The sequence below is a fragment of the Peromyscus maniculatus genome, chromosome 3 (assembly GCF_049852395.1).
Source record: "Peromyscus maniculatus bairdii isolate BWxNUB_F1_BW_parent chromosome 3, HU_Pman_BW_mat_3.1, whole genome shotgun sequence".
NCBI classification, from domain to species: domain Eukaryota; kingdom Metazoa; phylum Chordata; class Mammalia; order Rodentia; family Cricetidae; genus Peromyscus; species Peromyscus maniculatus.
In genome coordinates this window covers 165,432,341-165,449,768 of record NC_134854.1, presented here as the reverse complement: position 1 = coordinate 165,449,768, position 17,428 = coordinate 165,432,341, and the positions used below count along the sequence as shown (strand labels likewise).

The 17,428-nt window shown below is 46.5% G+C and overlaps 1 protein-coding gene across 4 annotated transcripts in view; it reads left to right on the top strand.

Annotated features, from left to right (window-relative positions):
* Window positions 1-17,428, top strand: part of Bcat1 (branched chain amino acid transaminase 1) — a 95,127-nt gene that overhangs the window by 24,127 nt on the left and 53,572 nt on the right. Inside the window, exons 1-2 of one of the 4 annotated variants that reach the window (XM_006990044.4) lie at window positions 8,797-9,084; window positions 10,240-10,308. In XM_006990044.4, coding sequence (XP_006990106.1) covers window positions 8,878-9,084; window positions 10,240-10,308 — 276 coding nt within the window. In that variant the 5' untranslated portion in view covers window positions 8,797-8,877. Of the gene's footprint in view, window positions 1-8,796; window positions 10,163-10,239; window positions 10,309-17,428 lie in introns of those variants that run through there. The other 3 variants (XM_016008323.3, XM_042274310.2, XM_016008322.3) reach the window with 3 other exon arrangements.

Below are 17,428 nucleotides of genomic sequence, written 5' to 3'. Positions count from 1 at the left end.
GCAGCCTGGTCCAGTTTGTTAACAGGATTGCAGCAAGCTGCAAGAATATATTATAGAGATTCAGCTATATATAAGCTATACCTTGACTGACCAAGGTGTCTTTCAAGAGGAAGCCATTTTTCTAGCCAAGGAATATTTGGTGTTATTTAGCATCTCTCTCTCTCTCATATATATATATATATATATATATATATATATATATATATACAAATATACATATACATATATATATATATATATATATATATATATATATACATATACATATCAACTGTCTTCTGCTATGAAATTCTTGTGTGCCCATATACTACTAGGCCGTATTGGCAAATAGCTAAGCTTCTCAGACCTACTGCTGAGCTGATCCACTAGGTAACTAACACTTCTACAGGGCCTAGGAGACAGGGAGGAGACTGAAGCATAGCTTTGTTTCTTGTGCAAACTAAGCTCAGATCATCGCTTGCCTTCAGGCTTAGTAGCATGGCAGAACTATTGACTCAGGACAACAGGGCTTTTTGCATAACTAGGTACAGCAAGGACTGGAGCAGAATTCCAGAGGCAGGCAATGCCACATGGCCAGAGAGAAGAGAAGAAGGCAGAGTTTCTCGGGGTCGGGGGTAAGGAGCAAGGAAGGAAAGATGGAGGGTGAAGGAACAGAGGACAAAGAAGAGGTTAAAAGCATAGGAGCTTAGTCAGGACTATGAGAAGACAGGAAAAGAAGGGACAGGGAGGAACTGAGTGTCAGGATGGAACTGAAGCTGTATGGATAGAATTTTGTCTTAGAGAAATAAAGAAAACCGGACTTTGTGTCTTCCCCAGGACTCTGAGAGGAATCTTCTCAGGGCAGGCCCCTGTGAAAATTCCGTTATAGGATCATCTGCTCTACATATTTGCCAAGAGTTGTCTCAGTGCCCCATTTTGCTTGGCCTTCCTCCAGTCTCCAAACTGGAGCTCAGACAACAATCCTGCCCCTGTCTCCTGTTCTCAATTCTAAACCTTGCAGTGGGTTTACTTGCCTGTAGGTTACAATCAATGAAACCTCTTTTTATGTTGGCTGCAGATACAGCTCAGTTGGTAGAGTACTTGTCTCACACACCAAGGCCCTGGGTAAGATTCTAGCCCTGAATAGGCTTGGTGTTATGGTGCATGCTTCTAACCCCAGGACTTGAAAGGTGGAGGTGGGAGGGTCAGGATTTCAAGGTCAGCCTTGGCTTCATAGGATTGAGGCCAGCCTGAGATACATGAGACCCTGAAATACACACACACACACACACACACACACACACACACACACACACACAGAGAGAGAGAGAGAGAGAGAGAGAGAGAGAGAGAGAGAGAGAGAGAGAGTTAAATTATTTCTTCTTAATATGACATTAAGCAGAGTGACCTAACATCTAACAACTTAACCTAACATTCCTGCTTCATTCTAGTTATGGCATATTAATAATCAATAAGCACAAGGATATTACCCTCCTGTGGGGAAAAACTACTTTCTTATGAAATACAATAACAGTGATTTTTACTGTTCTAGTCATGGTCACTACCGCTGTGATGAAACACCATGACCAAAAGCAAGTTAGGGAGGAAAGGCTTAGACTCTTACATTGTAGTCCACCATTGAAGGAAAACAGGACAGGAACTCACACAGGGCAGGAACCTGGATCAGGAGCTGCTGCAGAGGCCATGGAGGGGAGCTGCTCACTGGCTTGCTTTCTGTGGTTTGCTCAGTCTGCTTTCTTATAGAACCCAGGACCACCAGCCCAGGCATGGCTCCACCCACAATGGGCTGGGCCCTCCCACATCAACCAGTAATTGAGAAGCCCTACAGGCTTGCCTACAGCCCCATCTTCTGGAGGTTTCTCTCAACCTAGGCTCCCTCCTCTTTGATGACCCCAGCTTGTGTCAAGTTGACATAAAACTAGCCAGCACATTTATAAAAGTGTCTACTGCGTTATCTGATTTTTAAATCCACAATCCCTTTCATTGCATTTTGAGTCACATTTTATAGTTAAATGACAGAAATACAAAAATGTTGTAGCTGGAGTTTTCTCTCCGGGTCCCACCAAGCCCAACAATCCAACAGCCCACTTATAAAATAAAAACACAGATGCTTATATTATTTAAACTGTTTGGCCTAATGTCTCAGGCTTCTTGCTAGCTGTTCTTATATCTTAAATTAACCCATTTCTATTAGTCTATATGTTGCCATGTGGCTTGTGGCTTACCGGTATCTTACATCTTGCGTTTCATGACGGTGACTGGCAGTGTCTCTCTGCCTCAGCCTTCCACTTCCCAGAATTTTCTTCTGTCCTTGTCCCACCTATACTTCCTGCATGGCTACTGGCCAATCAGTGTTTTATTCATTAACTAATCAGAGCAACACATTTAACATACAGAACATCCCACAGCAAAATGTTTCTTTTTAAAACTTCATTTTAAATTGAAGCCTACAAGATGGACATGTTAATGGGGTTCCATATTAATGGTTCCACCCATAATTCATCGCATGATAATCACATCAAGCTGAACTCATTTCCTCAAACATTCACTGCTTGCTGTGGAAATCATCCGTACCCTTTCTTCCAGCCTTCTGAGCTGTGTGGTACACGATGTTACTACCTACCATCACCCCATTGTGCAACTATGTTCCAAAAGTCCCTACTCCTGTTTGACTTATGGGTAACTTAGCACTTAGTGTTCCTTGATGGACATTCCTTCACTGGTGTGCTGAACAGCAGCTCAGTGATGCAATGCTGGCTTAGCATGTGCCATGTCCAGAGTTCGACTTTCTAAAAAACAAAACAACAAAAATTTCCACATTTTTTCCTCTACCCAATATTCTTCGTCTATATCAACACTGCTCTTGGCCTCTGTAAGGTCAGCTCTTTTCTAGTGAACGTGAGTGCAACCATACGTGTCCTGTTGCTATGATAAAATACCCTGAGAAAAGCTACTTAGGGGTGCTGGAGAGATGGTTCTGTGAGTGGCTCTTGTAAAGGACCTGAGTTTGGTTCCCATCACCCATGTTGGGTAGTTCATAATTGCCTGTAACTGTAGCTTTAGGAGATCTGATGCCCTCTTCTGGCCTCCTAGGATACCTGCGTTCATATGCACAGACACACATACATTCTCATAACATCATCATCATCATCATTATTTTGGGAAGCAACTTAAGAGGACTTAAGCAACTCAGCTCACAGTTGGAGGTCACAGCCCATCATGGTGGGGAAGTCTAGGCAATAAAAACTTGAGCAGCTGGTCACATTGTACCTACTCCAGGAGGCAGAGAGTGATAAATGATGGTGGTATCCTTGATCTCTTCATCCTGCAGCAGATATTCTATCTTATTTTTTATAAATTCTATTGATTTTTTTTTCAAGACAGGCTTTCTCTGTGTAGCTTTGGAGCCTGTCCTGGATCTCACTCTGTAGCCCAGGCTGGCCTCAAATTCACAGAGATCTGCTGTGGATATCATTCTATATAAATAAAACACTGATGGCCAGTGACCAGGCAGGAAGTAGGTGGCCAGGCAGGAAGTAGGTGGGACAGGAGAGAGGAGAATTCTGGGAAGCGGAAGGATGAGGAGGAGACACTACAGCCACCGCCAGGACAAGCAGCATGTAAAGACTCTAGTAAGCCACCAGCCACATGGCAAGGTATAGATTTATAAAAATGGGTTAATTTAAGATAAAAGAACAGTTAGCAAGAAGCCTGCCACGGCCATACAGTTTATAAGTGATATAAGCGTCTGAGTGATTATTTTATTTGTGGATTGTGGGACTGCGGGGCTTGGGGAACCTGGAGAGAAGCCCTCCAGCAACAGAGATCCACCTGCCTCTGCCTCCTGAGTACTGGGATTAAAGGTGTGCACCTGGCCTGAATTTTTTATAGTGCATATCTTGTTCATATTCTTTCCATTCTCCCAGCTCCTCCCAGATCCTTCCTACCTCCTTACCCAACCAACTTCATATTCTTTCTTTCTCAAAAAACAAAACAGCAAGGAAAAAAAACCAAAACATAAAAACATAAAACCAAAACCAAGCCAAAACAACAACAAAAAAGGAAAGCAGATAAACTAAAAAACTTAACAAAATAAAACCACAGAGTTCACCTTGTGTTGGCCAACTATGCCTGGGTGAGGGACCTGCGCTGGAGTATGGTTGATTCACCCTTGAACATTCCATTGGAGGTAACAGATTTTCTCCTCTCCCAGCACGAATTAACTGCAAATAGCTTCTTGGTTAGAGGTGGGTCTTTGTGTCCCTTTCCCTGTCTCAGTGCCAGCATTTTGTCTGGTTTGAACCTGTGCAGGTTTTAGGAATGCTGTCACAGTCTTTGTGCATTCATGTTTTGTCTGGAAGATCTTATTTGCTATGAGTCATCCCCCACCTCTGGCTCGTAGAGGCTTTCCATCTTTTCCTCTGCATAGAGCCCTTAGCCTTGAGATAAGGGGTTTAATAAAGGTGTCTTATTTAGGGCCAAGTGTTCCAGAATCTATGACTCTGCAGAGTGTCCAGTTGTGGGTCTCTCTGTTAATTCCCATCTATTGCAAGAAGAAACTCTCTGATGAGGGTGGAGTGATGCTCCATGGGCATGACAATGTCATTAGGAGTCATTTTATTGCTGTTTCTTTAGCAGAGTAAGAGTAATACGTTTTCCTCTAGGCCCATGACCTATTTAGTCTCAGGTTTGAGGCCACTTAAGTAGTGTTATGTATGCCTTCCATCTCATAGAATGGGCCTTTAAATCTACTAAAAAAGGGTGGTTGTAGAAAGAAAAGTTTATCTGAGGAATCAAACTGCTGGGCTGTCTGGGCAGGAAGGATGTGTGTGGACAGAACAGGAAAAGCCTTGTCAGTTTTAAGGAGACAGGGAAGGAGAGGTGTGGGCCAGAAAAGCCTGGGAATTGGTGCAAGGTTAGTCTGGAGCTAGATGTTCTTGCCAGAGGCTGGGTTATGGAATGGTGGCTTGTAGCTAGAGTTTTCCTGCCTTGCCCACAGTCAGGACAAATCTCTGTCACCCGCCAGTCCCACAGCCGCTCAGACCCAACCAAGTAAACACAGAGACTTATATTGCATACAAACTGTATGGCCGTGGCAGGCTTCTTGCTAACTGTTCTTATAGCTTAAATTAATCCATTTCCATAAATCTATACCTTGCCACGTGGCTGGTGGCTTACCGGCATCTTCACATGCTGCTGGTCATGGCGGCGGCTGCAGTGTCTCTCTGCCTCAGCCTTCTGCTTCCCATAATTCTCCTCTTTCCTTGTCCCACCTACTTCCTGCCTGGCCACTGGCCAATCAGTGTTTTATTTATTGACCAATCAGAGCAATTTGACATACAGACCGTCCCACAGCACTAAATGTGGTGGTAATCTAATTGTACTGAAATATTATTTTGATTGTATGTTAATAAATAAAGTTGTCTGGGGGTCAGAGCTATTAGAGCCATGGCAAGAGCCGGGCGGTGGTGGCACACGCCTTTAATCCCATAGATATCTGTGTGTTCAGGGTCAGAGCTATTAGAGCCATAGCAAGAGTGTGGCGGTGGTGGCACACGCCTTTAATCCCATAAGATCTCTGTGTGTTCAGGGATATAGTCAGCATTGGAGACATATGCCTTTAAGACCTAGGGGGCTGTACATTCAGACAGTGACGAGGCAGTCATGTGTTTGGGTTTACAACCAATGAGAAGGCAGAACAACATACTTTAAAAAAAACGAACCGACAGGAAGTAGGTCTCTTTTCGCGAAGCTGGGACAGCAGGAGGAAGGGTGAGATTTTAGCTCTGAGCTCTGACTTCTCGGCTTTCTCTTTTACATTGTTTCTGTGTTTCTTATTTAATAAGACGGTTGGTTACATCTACAGTGGCTTTCCTGGGAAACAAACCTGCCGAATGCTGAGTTACGATCCTTTTTTTTTTTTTTTTAACAATCTTTCTGTTTACCAGGTCAAGGCAGAGCCCTTCTGCTTAGGACATTATCACCAGCCATTTGGGGGGCCCCACTTTGGATCCGACAGTAACATTTGTACCACTGCTTCACCGGTATATCTTGCAGACAGGTTGCTGTTGTAGTCACAGGTTCATAGCTGGTAGTTACTGCTGATTACCTTTCTCCTCTGGTAGCACAGAGTACCTTCCAACACCATGCGTGCTAGTCTGTAGAGATGAAGCTTCAGCTGTGCACTAGTTCGATTTCTCCATGTTTGATGATATAAGTTGTGTCTTCAGCAATATGACCCTACCATGAGGTCATGGAGAGACATGAATAGCCTTGGCAACAGCCTGTGATGTTTGGAAATCCATGGGACCCCTTTGACCAACAGCTCAACAAGCTATATAACCTATTCCTGGCACTGGAGGCTTTGCTTGGTGGCATAAGATGTCTAGTTGGGCATTCTTTCCCCCACTGTGTGGTGATTCCATGTAAGCTCTACTCATATGTGTATATAGCTAAGGGAGTTTCTATAGTAGTTGGTTTCCACGTGGCCTTTCGTGTTATTTGTCCTCCTCGTAGCCCCGCACTTCACTTCCCATGCCGTCCCCAGTCAATCTTACTGTGTTTGCCCTTTGTCTCTTTAGAATACTGTACTCTATTTCTTCTTCCCTGGAAGATCTGCTGCTTCTCCCTGGTCCTTTACAAGCTACCTACCCTCTGTGATCATTCACTGAAACAAATATTTAAAGCTCAAAAACTAGCATCCACATCTACGAGAAAACACTCGATACTGGTCGTTGTGGATCTGGGTTACCTCACTCACGATGATTGTTTCTAGCTCCATCCATTTACCTGCACATTTCATTTTCCTTAACAGCTGAATAGTTTTCTTTGTATACATGTACCACACTTTATTATCCATTTATCGGTTAATTGATGGACATCTAGGCTATTTCCAATTCCTGGCTATCATGAATAGAGCAGCAATGAACATGGATGTAGGTCCTTTGGGCATATGCCAAGAGTGCTAGAGCTGGATCTTTAGGTAAACCAATTTTCAGCTTTTTGAAGAGGCCCCCTGCCAGGTGATTGACATACCCCACTAGTTAACTCTTTAGGGAGGGGTCAGTAGTATTTAAAGTTCTAATCTTTGGGGCAGATCAGAATTTTCTTCTCCACTCTGGCTGAAGGTTGAGCTTAGATTCCATTCTTTTGCTGACCAGGAGGAAGTAGTTTTCCTTTTAAAAGGGGCCTCAACAGAGTTCTGATGTCTCCATCTTTGCATACCGAAAGGAAATTTAAAATCCTAAATAGTGGTAGCTGTGAAAGTCCTTTCTAGTTTTACCTGGGAATCAGCAGGTGGGGTGCCAAGCTGAGCAGAGGGTAGGAATAGCCCCCCAAGACAAGCTGCTCTCTGTCCAGCTCCTTGTAGCCGACTTTGAAACCAGACAGGTTTTAACTGCCTTCTCCCTACAATGCAAGGCCAGATTCTCATTTCAAGATCAGCTAGGTCAACCCAGTGCCCACTATTAATTTCGGAACGAGGAGGGCTCACTGCCTATAGGCTGACATTGACCAAGAAAGAATCCCTAGGATGGCAGTGTACTTTAGTAACAATGAGCAAGTATGCCTCGATAATTAAAAAAAAAAAGTTAAGGAAAAATACACATAAGAGAAACTCTTCAGGCTGTTGGAACAGGTGGGGCTTTCCAACTTGGCGCCAGAGATTGGGTGGAGGGGACGAAAGCTGTCCTACTCCCCCATTTCCTGTATTAACCCCCCCCCCCAGCGCCTCTTCCTAACGTTGCTACCGAGGTCCTGTTATGCCCAGATCATGGGGACCCCCAAAAGACCACCACAGAGACCAAATCCTGCATGTGAAAGCAAAGAGCCTTTATTCCAAGCTTGGAGCTTGGTCCCTCTGTGTGTCCCACACAGTGGTGAGAGCAGAGAGCCCTGAACTCAGGTGGGGCAGGGAGTTTTTATCATAGCAGAGGTTGGGGTGAGGGGATTTCCAGGGTCCAGGACCCTGATTGGCTGACAATTGTCTAGGGGTATCTGTAAAACAAAAATAGGTGTGTGCTAGACTCAAGGACATCTGGCCACCTATCTAATGGTTGGAATGTTTGGGATGTCAGGTACTTCCTTACCCCTGGGTATATCCCTGGGTGGTATCAGCTTAAGGCTTTTCCTGGATCTGGGTGTTGCCTGCCAGTAAGCCTGTCACAGAAGCTGTGTTAGGCCCCAAAGCCTGTCATGGCTGCTGTGTGGTCAAGCTGTTTTGGGGCCCCTTCACAGTCCACTGCCAGAAAAATGCCAAAGTAGTATGCCCTGTAGCTCATCATTTTTAATTATGTGTCCTGAGTGCAGGCACTCAGAGGCCAACGGTATGAGATCCTTGGAGTTGGGGGTGGTTGTAAGGACATGCGTGCTAGGAATCAAACTCTTAACCCCTGAGCCATCATTCCAGCCCCTAGTTTTTGTTTGTCTGGGAGACAGGGTCTCACTGTAGCTCGGGTTTGTCCAGAACTCGCAGCAACCGTCTTTCATCAGCCTCTCAAGTGCTAGGGTTAAAAGGGACAGCCACCACGCTAGCAGGGACGCTCTCTTGCCTGAACCAGATAAACCGCATGAAGACTGCTTCCGAGGCTGCCAGCAGGGTAGCTAGATCAGAGGCTCTGCGTGGAAAAGCGGATTCACGTTCTGAGGTCAGCGACTGTAGGTGGGTGGCAGGTCAAAGCCCAGACACAAATGCAGGCCCCCACCTGCAAACCCTGGTCCTTTACTCGACTAGTCCCAGAGAAAGCCATTGTGATGTAAATGTGTCGCAGAGGTGTCCCGGGTCTTGCCCTGCAGAGTTATTGAGTAAAACGCCAGTGCTTCTGGGCCCTCGATGCGCTTGCCCAGCCCCGCGTGACTGCACGCACCCACGACACGGAGATGCTGCAGCGTCTGCGCTCCTCCCTGTGCCCGGTGCTCGTCAGTGGCTCTCCATTCGGACCTCCAGCGCCCGCCGCGCGGAACAGCGGCCCCGGGCTCGCGGGATTCGCTGTGCGCCACGTGTCGCCGCCGCGCCACGCATTCCCACACGTCCGCAGCTTCGTCATGGCCTGCTTGCCCCGGGGAACTGCAACCCTGGCCCGCCAGGTACCCGCATGGCGAAGGGCGAGGGGCGCCAGGACCAGCATCCCGCGGGGGACTCATTCGGGGGTCACAGCGGAAGGGGTCACGAGGCTCGGGGGTCACCACGGAGGATGCAGGACTAGGAGACTCGGGGTTGCGGCGGGGATGGAGATGATTCATGGATGCTCGGGGGTGGCCACCGGGGACTCAGGGACTGCTAGTCTCCAGAGAATTCTGGGGTCATCCCGGGGGTCTCCACTGGGGACACTACTGGGGACTGAGGGGGATCACTGTGGGGCTTCAGAGATCGCCACTTGGGAAGCTAGTGGGACTTGGGGAAACTCATGGTTCTCCACTGGAGACGCAGGAGTCGTCACTAGAGATGTTGGGGTCACAATCGGGGACGGGGAAAACTTGAGGGTCGCTACAGGGACTTGGGCATTACCAGGGGTAGCGGGGATGTCACCAGGGATGCGGGTGTCACAGCCCGGAAAACTGGAGGATGAGGAAAAGCAGTCCCCACCCCAAAATCCCACCTCAGTCTCTGCAGGCTTGGACCTCTTCCCTCCTTCCCAGCTATTTAGCAAATTAGCGTCCAGCTTTTGAATGCTTGCACCTTTCCCTGGTTAATTCCGAACTGCGGTATCTTTCATTTATTTAATTGCCACCAGTATCAAGAGGTTTTGTCCTTCAAGTGTGAGGTTTTGGCCGCGCCGAAGCACCGGGGACCCTGCGGGTGGAGACAATGGTTCCAGCCAGTCCGCGCTCTCTCACGCTCCAGGCAGCCTGCCTATTGTGCGCCCGTGATTGACAAGACCACGAGGCTGAGCGCTCTCGGGATTTTTTTTTTTTTTCCTTCTCTATAAATGGCTTAAACCCTTGGTCTAGACGACTCATTCGGACATTCGGGAGACAATTGCTTTCTTGTTCATTGCGGGTGAACCCTGGCTCCTGGGCTGACCTGGAATTTAAGGAGCCCCTCCCTAAACTACTAGAAGATAAGCCAGACCTGGGGAGGGTTGGGAGGCTGGGACATCACTCCAGCTGGAGCTGACACCGGGTGCTGGACGGTCCGGGCGCGGCTTTTCTGTTTTCTGTGATGGTGAGTCCCTAGATCAGGTCCCTGCAATGACCCACCCAACTTTGCTTAATGGAGGTTTAATTATTTTTATTTTTAAGGACTGCAGTAATGGATGCGCGGCGCCCTTTGGTGGAGAACGAGGATCAGAAGTGGCTGAGACTTTTAGGGTAAGGCGTCTGCGGGATTGGTTAAGTTAGAGGTAATGCATTTCAGGTTGAGATTGGAGGTTGAGGAATTTTAACTGTGTAAGTTTACACAGATTTCTTGAATTTTAAATTACAGCTGGGGAGGGAAAAAGTCATTCGACATTATTACCAGTCAGCAAAACAAAATTTACCTAGCAGTAAGCTGCTTGTTTTATTTTATGAATCAGACATTTTATTGGAAAAGAGTCAATTGATGAATAGGAACCTGAGGTTTTTTTTTTTTCTCTTTTCCTTAATTGTATCAGCTAAACTCTTCACCTTGCTTGTCCTAGAAAAGGCACTGTGTCTTCTCTCCTTAAAAATCCTACAGTCCAGGGTTGCATTTTCTTTCCATCTGAATTGTGTGGTTTATGTATGACATGGCCTCATGCTTCCCAGAGGAGTTATTGAAGGGACAGAGATAAAGATCTCATCAGAGTGCTTGACAGCCCTCATCCTCATCCGCCAGCCCCCAGCCTGGAGCGGTTTGCAGATCTCCATGGGTGCTTGACTGCGCTTTGCTGGCTCTGATACACGTTGCCAATTGTCATCCATAGTACAGACTGTCCTGTGACCTCACATCCTGGCAGAGTTCAGAGAGGGGCTTAGTCCCACAGGGGACACTCGGGGTGTGGGGACAGTGCTGGGGAATGCTGAATTCAAGATAAGCCCTCTGCTCACAACTGTTTTGTTTTAAACCAAAATATGGTATAATATGCTACAGTGAGCTGCTGTGGATTTTGTCTGTGTGATTTCTGGTGCACTGAAGTAATTCCCCAGTAGCCCTAAGCAATAGGCTTAGCTGCTAATCCTTATAGACTGCTCGGTAGTTTCCAAGAGGCTGTAGTCAGTGGGTGTGGGGCTCAGTTCTTTCACAAGTGCTTGCCTAGAATTCCATCCCCAGAGTCTCCCAGGACTCGGCTATCTTACATGAAAAGCTGGTGATCATTCTGGCTGTCCTGGAACTCCGTGCAAACCAGACTGGCCTTGGATTTTTGCTAAGCTTTATAAGACAAAGGTTCACTGAGTCAATTTCTCAAAAGAAATTATTATATGTTTTTCAATTGAAAGGACTTGATGCTTTTTTTATACAAAGTATTCAGTGCACGATAGACTTCATAGTGAAGATAATGTATTTGTTAACTGAAGTTTGTGTGCAGCTTGGTTGTGTGCTGATGTCCGCCCACCTACTCTTCTTGTGCTCTTGGTGTGGCTTGAGACAGTACTGATCATCTGATGGGTTCTATTGAAAGCTCAGTGCTGGCTGTTGAACCCAGGGTCCTTTCACATACTAAGCCAAGAGTCTCTGTTCCAGAGTCACATCCTTAGCTTGGATCTTCGCTTCTGACGATTTTCTGTCTGTGGTCCAGGTCTCTCATAGATTCTTTCTTATTTTTATTGTCCCTTTCCCACTGTGACAGGGTCCCATCAAAGTGAGGGTGATGTTTTCTAGCTGGGCCTGGAAAGCAGTCATTTATTTACTTATTTATTAATTATTGTAGGAGGATACCATGGTGCGTGTGTGGGTGTCAGAAGGCAACTTGGAGGGGTTGTTTCTCCCCTTCCCCACCTTGACTTGAGCGTGCTAGAAAGAGCACAGGTGTGTGCAGTGTGCGCCTTTGCCCTCAGCCACCTTACAGGCCTTTTCTCTCAGTTTTTTTTCCCTAAAGATCTGTTTTTAATTATGTGCATGTGTGCGTGCGTGTAGTAAGTTTGTGTACATCTATGTGAGTGCCCTTGGAAACTAGATGCATTGCATCCTCTGGAACTGTAGTTACAGATGACTTGTGAGCCTCTTGGGAATCGAACCTGAGTCCTGGAAGAGCAGCCTGTACTCTAGCTGGTGAGCCATCTCTCCAGCTCCCTTTAGCTCACTCTTTTAAAGAACTGTATTTATTACCCCTGAGTCTTACTGTGGACACCAGGGTCCTCTTCGAAAGAAATGAGCTCTCTGCATCTTACAGTTTCCCCGATTGACCCCAAAGCTGTAGCATTTCTTCTTCAGACCTCTGTAGGTTCTCAGAGAGGACCCATAGAAAAGCACTGAGCAGACCAGGCAGTCTTTCTCAGTGGAGCAGAAAGCTGCAGGCGCTCATGCAGAGCCTAGTGCCTTCCAGTGCTGATTGACGTAGTCTGCGCTTTGGATTTGTTTGTTTTTGTATCCAGTGCAGAGAAGAACGGCTGGGCTCGGCGAGGAAAGTGTCCAGGTGCTTCCTCATCGTAGATATCAACAGAAGATTGTTTTCCTTTTTTTTAATTGAAAATATTTTTACATGTTTTTGTTTACTTACTTTGTATATGTGTGTGGGTCTATGCATGTGCAAATCAGAGAACAACTTGTAGGCATTGGCTCTCCCCTTCTACCATGTTCCAGGTATTGAAGTTAAGTCATCAGGCTTGGAGGCGAAGTACCTTTACCCACTGAGCCAGATAGATGGCCCGGAAACTTGTTTTTTCTTACTGTTTCCCAGTTAGCATGCTTTCCTTTAGCCTTCCAGTTCCCTTGATATAAAACGTCACTGAACAAAAACTGGTTGGTTGGTCCCCTCCCCCTTCTTCGTTCTGAGACAGGGTCTCACCATGTAGCCCAGGCTGGCCTTGAACTCATAGGGATCCACCTGCTTTAACCTTTCAAACACTGGGATTAGAGGTGTGTACCAGCCCATCTGACATTTAAAGAAAAAAATCGATTTATTTTTGCTTTGTGTGTATGAGTCCCCCCCCCCTCTCTCTGTGTGTACCACATGCATATTTGGTGTCCACATAGTTCTGACTAGGATTACAGAGCACTGTAAGCTGTCATGTGGGTGCTGTGGTCTTAACTGCTGAGCTATGTCTTCAGGCCTCACCCCCACCTCCCTGTGCCCCCAGCCTTTGCCTTTAATTCCAGCACTCAGAACATAGAGGCTGGTGCATCTCTGAGCTCAAGGCCAGCTAGGGCTATATAGTGAGACCCTGTCTCAAAAAAACCTTGTCAGAAAACAAACAAAATAAAAACAAACAAACAAACAAACAAACAAATAAATAAAACAAGAAACTCTTGATTTCCAGAATTGCAGAAAGGAATTTAGAGTTCTTGGTGAAATTTTGTGTTACTTAGAAAACAACTGGATCCAGGGCGTTCTTTATGTTCAAGTCCGGACGAGAGGGGTGGTAGTCAGAGAAGATGCTGTGGTTCATACAACTGGAAGGAAGCCTGGACATTTTATCATTTAGAATCTCCGCCAGGATCCGGAAGTTAGAGTTAGAACACTGTTTTAACCTCTTTCTGGTTTATTTGTGTGTCTGCGTGGATGTTGCCGTGTGTGCACTGTCTTCGAAGCCAGAAGAAGACGGCAGAAGGTCCTGGAGCTGAAGTTACGCTTGTGTGCAAGCTTCCTGACCATGCTAGGAGCTGAACTCTGAAACAGCAGCAAGCACTCTTCACCTCTGAGCCGTCTCCTTGGCCCTCGAGGAAACACGAATTTGAACATAAATGTACTCTCTGTGCAGCTTGGCCCTTACGTAGCTCTAGTGCTTTGGTCTAGCCTGGGCTGACTGGGTGGCCCCACCTCTGTTTTTCTTCTTTTTGCAATGCTGAGTGTTGAGCCCAGGATTTTAAACACAGTAGGCAGAGTGCTCTACCCTGAGCTACAAGCCCAGCTCTGGAAGCATTTTAGGTAAAGGATTCAGAACTGGTACAACTGTATAAACTAAACCAGGGTCATCCTAACCTGGGGGTTTGAACTTTGCTCCTCTTACTTCACAGCAAGTGTTTTTTTTTCTTCCACTGAGCTTCTCCATTGTCCAACCATGAAAAAAATTAAAAGCTATAAACTAGATCACATTTCAAAATGGACCTAGAACCTCCAAGGGGCCCTGGGGCTCAGACTTAGTTTGTTCAAAGTTTCGAACATGATTTTTAGCTGGGCAAAGTGCAGACCACAAACTATCTCCGGCTGACCTCCCAGGCTTGAGGGCCTGGGCCTGGAAAATCACTGGAATGGAGGTGGGGAAGCCCAGCAGGACAGAACTTAGCATTGCTCTGATTCTTTTACCTACATTTCCTTAAGTGCTTCTCACCCTAGCTGTGTAGCTAGAGTTTTCCTGCCTTGCCCACATTCAGGACAAATCTCTCTCACCTGCCAGTCCCACAGCCGCTCAGACCCAACCAAGTAAACATAGAGACTTATATTGCTTACAAACTGTATGGCCGTGGCAGGCTTCTTGCTAACTGTTCTTATAGCTTAAATTAATCCATTTCTATAAATCTATACCTGGCCACGTGGCTTGTGGCTTACCGGCGTCTTCACATGCTGTTTGTCATGGCGGTGGCTGGCAGTGACTCCTTCTGCCTTCCTGTTCTTTCTTTTCTCCTCTCTGTTAGTCCCGCCTATACTTCCTACCTAGCCACTGGCCAATCAGTGTTTTATTTATTGACCAATCAGAGCAACTTGACATACAGACCATCCCACAGTATAGGTGAGCTTGCTTATTCAACTGATAAAACCACCAGGAAATACATACAGGACAGTCTTGCCTCTGCAGGCATCCCTGGTGATGGTCCCTTCCACAGGCTGATGCTTGCAGTAGTGTGGTGAGTGAGGCTTACTGTGCCTGCTGAGCTTATGGCAAACTACATTCCCGGGAAGGAGGTAGCCAAGGCTGCAGTCTCAGCAAAACAGCCAGAGGTCTCTGAGAGCTGGAATGTGATTGGTGCATAGGGGCAGTCGTCTGTCTTGGTCCATTCCTTGCCTGGTTTTCCTAACTGCGACAGCTGTAGGACCTCTGGGACCCTTTCCCTTTTCCCTTCTCTCATTGCTCCCTGTATTCCTGCTTCAGGGTCTTTGCTATGTCCTGCTTGGACCATCTGCCTGAAATGCATTAATCCCAGGTCTGTAGACGTCCTGCCTTCTCTCTGTACTCAGGGCAGCTCAGCTACACTGACAGGCCTCTGCAAAGCAAAGACCAACGTTCCCTTCTCTGCCTGTTCTCCTGAGTTACTTTAATTCTTCATAGCATTAATCACCTTTTAATCTAGTCTTTTGCTTACTTATTATCTTTGCTAGCAGAACAAGGACTTGATGTATGTAATGACCCATGGCATTATAGGCACAGAGTAGCTCAAAAACACTAGGTGCTAGCCTGTGTGTCTGACGTTGTTCAGAAAGCAAGGGCTGGACCTCCAGCAGGCTCGGTACATTCTGTGCACTCCCCCAGCCACAATGCCTCTGCAGCTAATGCTTATAATAAAATTCAGGACACTAAGAATAATGATGGTGAGGAACAGAGCTAGAGGAAAAAGCAAAAATGAGCACATTCAATTTTGATGAGGCAAAGCTTGAGTTTTTAAATTATCCTAACTCAGACGGTCATTGAAAAGTGAAAGTAAAGTTTATTTTTTATGCTTGAGGACAATTTTTTTAAATTTAAGAGAAAAACAGCAGGGTAGACAAGCTATACATTTTGGTAGCTGCCTGGAGGAGGTGGGTGGGTAAGTGGGGGAGAGAAAGTCTTGCTGAAGAACCATGCACATTCTTGATTCTCACTTAAGAAGAAAGTCAGGGCCATGGATGCCTCAGAGGGTGAAAATGATTGCTCTGTCAGCCTGACACCATTTTGATCCCTGGAGCCCATGTTGGAAAGAGAGAACCAACTCCCAACCAAAAGTTGTCCTCTGACCTCCACACAGATGTTGTGGTGTGCCCACACTCACACATCTATACAGGATGATAAATAACATTTTAAAACGCCAATGCCCATTGGCTTTGCAGTGTTTGAGGTCTGTCTGGAACTCAGTCTCACCTTTCAGCTCGCACTATCCATCTTCAGTCTGTCCTGTTCTGTGGCTTCCTGGGAGAAATGTTGATATTCTCATTGTCACAGACTGTGGATGGGGTTGGGCGTGTAGCCCAGTTGGTAGAGTTCTTGCCTAGTGAGCACTGCTTAGACCTGGGGTGACGTGCATACCTGTTGCTTCTCAGGAGGCAGAGGCAGGATGATCCTTAGCTAAGGAGAGTTTATAAGCCACCTGAGTGACAAGAGTCTGACAGCCCCACCCCCTCCAAGAGCTTGCTCCTCTCTAGAGTTTTTTTGTTTATTTGTTTTTGTTTTTTACTGTTGTATAGTTGTTCACAAGGATCAGAACTGTGGCGACTTTGGCCATTTGTGATGGTCAAACTGGCTTTGTGGAGAGTGGCTAAGTGCAGTTGTTCTGTGTCCCCAAACAGGAGGGCTTTTGTTCACGATCTTGTCCTCCCAGAACAGAGGGCTTGTATCTGAGGCTCCATTCTCTGCTGGTCCATCTTCAAAGAGGAGAGTGCTCTGCTGCACTCATCTCTGCCCTGTGCATCTGGAGGAGTCGGAGGTTTGGGCCTGGAATGCTCTGGGGAGATGGTGTGCAGCCATGGGGAGCAGTGGCTCAATCCTCAAGGGTCCTCTGCCACTGTGAGCAGGCCTGTGTTTCCTGGAGGAGGCCCCTCCTTTCTGAAATGTTTCACTTGAGTCTGGTGGGAGTGGGAGCAGACCATCCCCTCAGTCCTGCATCTTTTCCCCACACCTACCATGCTGGCACATCCCTGAGGTCTGCTTCTCACAACTTTACATCCAAAGTCATTGCAGAGATTGGTTTGTGAGTTAGTCTTCCTATGTATGTAACCTTGGCTGGCCTGGTACTTGCCATGTAGTCCAGGCTGGCCTCACATATGTGACTTCTCCCTCTTCAGCCTCCAAAGTGCTGGGATGACAGGTGTACACTGCCACACTATTGCAGGGATTTTTGATTTTTATAAAAAATACATTTTTAGATTTGTTCATTTTATTTTATGTATGTTTTGCATTCATGTATGTGCGTGCATGCATTGTGTACATGCTTGGTACATACAGAGGTCAGAAGACAGCATCTGATCCTCAGGAACTTCGGATTTATGAATGATTGGGAACCACTATGTGGGTGCTGGGAATTGAACTTGGATCCTCTGCAAAGAAACAAGATGCCGCCCCCCCAGCCATCTCTCCAGCTCCAAGATTATTGTTTTGTTTTAAATTTTTTTTATTACAGTAATTTATTGTGTGTGTGTGGGGGGGGGCCGAGGGGTAGGGGGGGCGAGGGTGAGAATGCGTG